The 6,000-nt window shown below is 39.0% G+C and overlaps 1 protein-coding gene across 1 annotated transcript; it reads right to left on the reverse strand.

Moving 5' to 3' along the window:
* Positions 1-3,746: 3,746 nt before the first annotated feature.
* Positions 3,747-4,602, reverse strand: LOC124670707. The gene is made up of 3 exons (XM_047207183.1): positions 4,451-4,602; positions 4,192-4,279; positions 3,747-4,082 (listed from the first exon to the last, which is right to left on the reverse strand). The coding sequence occupies exons 1-3, from the start codon at positions 4,586-4,588 to the stop codon at positions 3,910-3,912; spliced, it is 399 nt and encodes a 132-aa protein (XP_047063139.1). The 5' UTR covers positions 4,589-4,602; the 3' UTR covers positions 3,747-3,909.
* Between the last annotated feature and the right edge of the window lie 1,398 nt (positions 4,603-6,000).

The raw sequence follows: 6,000 nt of genomic DNA on the forward strand, positions 1-6,000 counted from the left end.
TTGAACAAGATTCTCAACGCATTGAACCTAGAGCTCCATCTAAGAAAAAGAAGAAGAAACATAAAAATGTTGTAGAATCCTCTGAACCTGTTAATGATCCTAATAGTATTTCTATTTCTGATGCTGAAACTGAAAGTGGTAATGAACATGAGAAAGATAATGATAATGATACTCCTGATAAAGAAGAGGTTGAAAAAGAACCTGAAAAGCATGCTAAAAATAAAAAGTATACTAAAGAAGATTTTATTGCTGAGAAACATGGTAATGAAAGAGAACCTTGGGTGCAAAAGCCAATGCCTTTTCCTGCTAAGAAATTAAAATCAAAGGAAGAAGAACACTATAATAAATTCTGTGATTGGATGAAACCTTTATTCTTGCAAATCCCTTTGGTCGATGCTATTAAATTGCCTCCTTATTCAAAGTATATGAAAGATATTGTTACTAACAAAAGGAAAATCCCCAATGAGGAAATTTCCACTATGCTTGCTAATTACTCTTTCAATGGCAAAGTTCCAAAGAAGTTGGGCGACCCAGGTATACCTACTATTCCTTGTTCTATTAAGAATAATTATGTTAAAACTGCTCTATGTGACTTGGGAGCCGGTGTTAGTGTTATGCCTTTTTCTCTTTATAAGAGACTTTACTTAGATAAGTTGATACCTACTGATATATCTTTGCAAATGGCTGATAAATCTACTGCTATTCCTGTTGGTATATGTGAGGATGTTCCTGTTCAAGTTACTAATAAGTGCTTGATATTAACTGATTTTGTTGTGTTGGAAATGCCTGAAGATGATAATATGTCTATTATTCTTGGGAGACCTTTTCTTAACACCGCAGGGGCTGTTATTGATTGCAATAAAGGAAAGGTTACTTTCAATGTTGATGATAAGGAACACACCGTCTATTTTCCCAAGAGGATTGAAAAAGCGTGCGGAGTTAATACTATCTCTCATGTGAGAACTATCAAAGTGGGAACCATCGATTGTCCTATATATGAGCCTAAAGAAGAATATCAAACTCTTGTGATTGGATCCATATCAATACAATTCAAGGTAACATGATTGATTTGAGGTTTATTTCTTCATATGCTATGTAAAATCTATTTGGTGGCAAGACTTGATCAACCTTGTTAACAAATACCTTTTATATGCATAGAGGAAGTAAACAACATCTCTTTCTTCCTCCACTTGCTTTAGTTGCTGTAGCATTTTTAATTTGCAAAGTTTCTTAGTTGATTTGATATTTCAAAAAATTTCCTGGCCGGTAATAATAAACTTAATACCCAGAAAATGTGCATTTTTCAAAGTTTTAAAAAATTCGCGAAAATTACACCGTTGGTCCTATTTTTCGACGAGGCACTGGGAGCACCGGAGGATGACCTGTGGGGCACCACAGGGTGCCACACCACAGCCGGCGCGGCCAAGGAGGTGGCCGCGCCACCATGTGGTGTGGGCCCCTCCTTGCCCCACTTCATCATCTCTTTCTCCCAGCACCTTCTCTCTCCCGAAAAAACTCGAACCAACTTCCTCTCACTCGCGTTTTTGCTCAAGAACTCCAGATTTCTCGATCTCTTTGCTCAGCCCAGATTTTCTGCTGAAATTTGGCACATTTGCTCCTTGGTATGTGACTCCTCCACCCATCCAAGTAGAATTTTGTTTGGTTGAGTATATCTTGAATATTTTGCTGCTGTAGGTAACATGTTTAGTGAACTTGCATGCTTGTTCTAAGTGGTAGAAACTAGTTTTGATGCATGATTAGTACTCTAGCAAGTTCCTATGGTAGTTTCTCTCAATTATATGTCACCAAATCAAGTTTTATATTGTTTGTTGAAAATTTCAGAAAATGGAAGGAGGTAGGCACCAACTCAACCAACATGAGTTGGAGGTGCCACGGGTCATGAGAGTTCACCGGGAAGAAGGAGTATATCCCACTTACTATCCGTGTGCGGATTTCATGAGAAGTGCAGGGATTTTGCAGGACGTCCAAAATTTAATCTCTCGTGCAGGATTGGATGATTTTGTTGATGGGGAACCATGCCAATACGTGAAACTGACTATGTCAGTAGTGCAAGATTTTAAATTCAATTGGTCACAATCTAACCCCATGGTTCAAGTACAAAATTTATAATAAAACTGTCAACTTGCCATTCGAGTGATTTTTGTGCAGCAATCAAAGTGCCGCAATGGGGATCATGCGAGAAGATAAAGGGATCGCCGCAAGAGCTCTTGGACCTCTTCAAGATGATTTGTCATGGAAGGAGTTTCTCGGAGGATGATGGTAAAATCAGTAGTATTCATTTCCCAGCTATTCGTTACTTCGCCTATTTTATTACCAAGTGCGTTCTAGCAAGAAAGAATGGAGGTAAAATAACTATTCCGGATCTAGCCTTTCTAGCTGCTGCATTGCAAGGTAATAGGACTTATAACTTGGGAGCTTTGATAGTCAACAGACTTGCCACTAATAGTGAGAAGGGAGGAATTTGTGGGGGTCTCATCGCCTCTCGTTTATTAGCTATGCATAATCACTACAAGAGGACCCCTCCTACAGCAACGCATATATCCGTATCTAAATGCCGATATTGGCGTTGCTAGCGCATTTACCAACGGATAAAAATATGTTGCGTTTTTGGGTGTTGCAAGGGTACAATGCAACGTATATAGATCCGTTGGTAACCAGTTGGACAAGCGTTGTAAGAATAGCTACAGATTCTGAGCAATAGTTGTATGCGTTGGTGAGAAATCCCACATAAACTAACATTCCTATTTATAAAATTTTATTATTTTCTAGCGTACGTACTCTAATCGCTCTTGAAAATGGTAGACAGTTTTCTCAGAGAGGGAACATATACATTTTATATGAGAAATACGGAACAGAGGAACTGGTACAATATGAACTTGTATTGCGTGACAAAGAACTCAATATTTATTCTTGGAACCACCATCAGTTTACAAGAAAACTGTCTAAAGAGTTGAAAATTTACAATCTTGCATCAACATGTGATATTCTACCAAGTCCTATATATATTCCTCCTAATATTTTTTTCTAGTATGTTCAGATCTGATGTCCGAATATAGCAAGCCTCGCCTGATCTATGGGATCTGCAAAAACAAAATTCATTTTCAGTATCACATTGGCAAATGGTAGTGTGAAACATAATAGTGAAATTTACTTTGTATGGAGTAGTTGCTTAACAATGTTTAAATGGGGTATACACTCGTTGGTGGCATGCAAGACATCTTTGCTATCTTGCCCGGTTGAAATAGCTCATCAGATCTACAGATCGATGTGGTTACCACATAGATTAATATATGCAAAAAAGGAATCTGAATAAACAATAGCCAAAATGTGAAAAGAAAAAATCTATCAACCATAAGAATAAACCCTTTAGTTAACTAAATTTCCCATCTAACAACAAATCAAAATTCTAAATTAACTAATAGATATAATGCTCAATCACAACATCACAAAGCTAAGATTTAATCCAAGAGGCAGAAGTATAATTTCTTGAGTGATCTTTTCAAATATAGGAATACAAGAATGTAACATGCTTTCTTAATCAACTAGATAAGTTTAAGTACTCCCTCCGATTCATATTAATTGACTTCAATATGGATGTATCTAGAACTAAAATGTGTCTACATACATCCATATTAGAGTCAATTAATATGAACCGGAGGGAGTAATAAACTTCCCTAGTTTACTTGATAAGAGATTAACATACATATAAATCATTTTCACTACGCCCTCCGGCCTTTAAATATTTTTCATAGATTTAGGCAAAATGCAGAGTAAAATATACCTAGGTTTATTGAACTTGCGACAAGTATTTGGAGCCAAAGCAGCCGAGGAAGTAATAAGAATCAAGATTTCTAACGCAACAGTAACTATAACCAAGATTTGTTTTTTCTAATCATGGGAAACAAGAATAATTGCCTGGTGTGTTACGAATGCTACTGATTCATGGACCACTAGAATTTGGATAGCACTGCACGTGTTCATGATTCTTGTCCGTTCTCTCGTCAATTCCTCACCTCCTCTTCCTGCGTTCTCTGTCTCGGCTCTGCGCTGTGAATGTACCTCTGCCACACAACCAAACTATATGATTAAGAATCCTGCATTTTTACTAAAATAAATACTGAACATCAAAGGAGGCCTGTCAGGTAAAAAGAGAAACTGCATAATTCAAACCTCTGTCATGCCCTGTCTGTCCAACTCGCCGCCGTGTCTCTTCCAGGGCATAACCTCCACTATCATGAGCAACGAACCAAAATACGCTCTGTAATTTCAACAGGAGTTAAACACATAATCAGTACACACAAATTTGAGCGAAAATGAATGAATCAAGAAGGCAGACTACAGTTAGACACTCACAAAATTAGTATCCAAAAATAAATAGGGCAGGCTAATTGGGGATAATCATCAAATACTAGGAAAGATACACACTGACAAAATTAATCATCCATAGGAGGGAGAGCGGAGTCTCATAGATGGGTGGTGGCTTTGATAACTGCATGGCGGCTCTCCTAAAAGTTGTTGCATGCCGAAACCATTCTGTGCCCTGCCAGCGCCGGAATATGAAAGCCATGGTTATGAAGTTTGAGAGGAGGAACATAGAAAGGGAATTTCAGATCGGAGCTATACCAATCCACCTCTGCTGCAGTGGGATCTCGTGGTCCACGAACAAGCCCTTCGATATGTACTCGCTCATCTTCCTAGAAACAGGAGGTATCACGCCATGAGCCTGTGAGGTGCTTCACCGGCCAGAGAGGCCATGCTCGCGGACGGCATAGCGGCGCCTGAGGAAATAGGAGGAGGCGGCTAGGTTTGGCGAGGCGACGCGTAACTGGCGTAAGTGCGTTTGAGGGCGCTGGTGGGATTAAAAGAATATATACATGTGTTAGTGGGCTAGGCCCATAATTGTAATGTATCGGTTGATAATGTATACTGTATTATTGGATAACAAATATAGGCTGCAACACATACATGCGTATCTACAATAAAAAAATCAATGCCTAATTAGTTCGTTGCTAAGTATGTGTTGTTGTAGGAGGGGTTTTCTTGTAGTGAATGTGAGACCTCACAGTCTTGATATTCCGCTCCCTATGGAGAAACTTGACATAGCTTCCATGATTAAGCATGAATTTCTTTCTAATTCGTCTAATTTTGGGAACCTGTCTTATAGAATAACATTTTACAAGAAATCTTGGACAAGGACTAAGAAAGTTGAAAAATTAGTAGGATTGCCTGCACCTTCTCTGTTTAACTTTGATTCCAGGGAGGATTGGTCAGTCACGGAAAGTGCGGTTAACGCATACATCGAGGAGGAAGCCATCGTGCACGAGACAACACGAGATGAGGTCGAGGAACACCTCGACTCGTCATCCGATGCAGCAAGCTCTTCGCATCCACAAGCTGGGTATGAGGAACCCCCACGCTTTTCTTCTGCATCGGTACCTTATTATGACTACTCCACATATGATCCACCGGCGTGGAACCCCAGGCCCTCGATGGGGTTGAACTCCACTTAGGCCAAAAGCCTAAGTTTGGGGGAGGTATACCGGCATCACTCATTCTTTGCATATTATGATTGCTGGATACTTGTATATACTTGTTTAGTATCTTTGAGTGGTTTTCTAATGAGAGGAAGATGATATTTGGGGAAGTGCTGCCTGAAAACAGATTCTGGGCTGTTACCGTAAAAATTCGTGCGCACAGCCAGAACGTTATTTTGAGTTGAAAATTTTTGTGCATGTTCCCCAGGTTGTTATCTGACTTTCATTAGTTGAACACTTTTTGAACTGAGCAACGTAAGATTTTTGTAAAAATCGATTTCTGTACTGCTGTCAGGTTTTGGCAGATTTCTGCCATCTCGCTTTTCTGTGTTTCTTTTAGTTTGCTATTTCTTGTTTTCACTTTGTTTCTTTCCTAAAACACAAAAAGACCAAAAACATTTCTGTTATTTCTCTTCACCATTTGTTTATCTTGGTTTCTTGCATT

The sequence above is a fragment of the Lolium rigidum genome, chromosome 7, assembly GCF_022539505.1.
Source record: "Lolium rigidum isolate FL_2022 chromosome 7, APGP_CSIRO_Lrig_0.1, whole genome shotgun sequence".
In the NCBI taxonomy this organism is placed as follows: Eukaryota; Viridiplantae; Streptophyta; class Magnoliopsida; order Poales; family Poaceae; genus Lolium; species Lolium rigidum.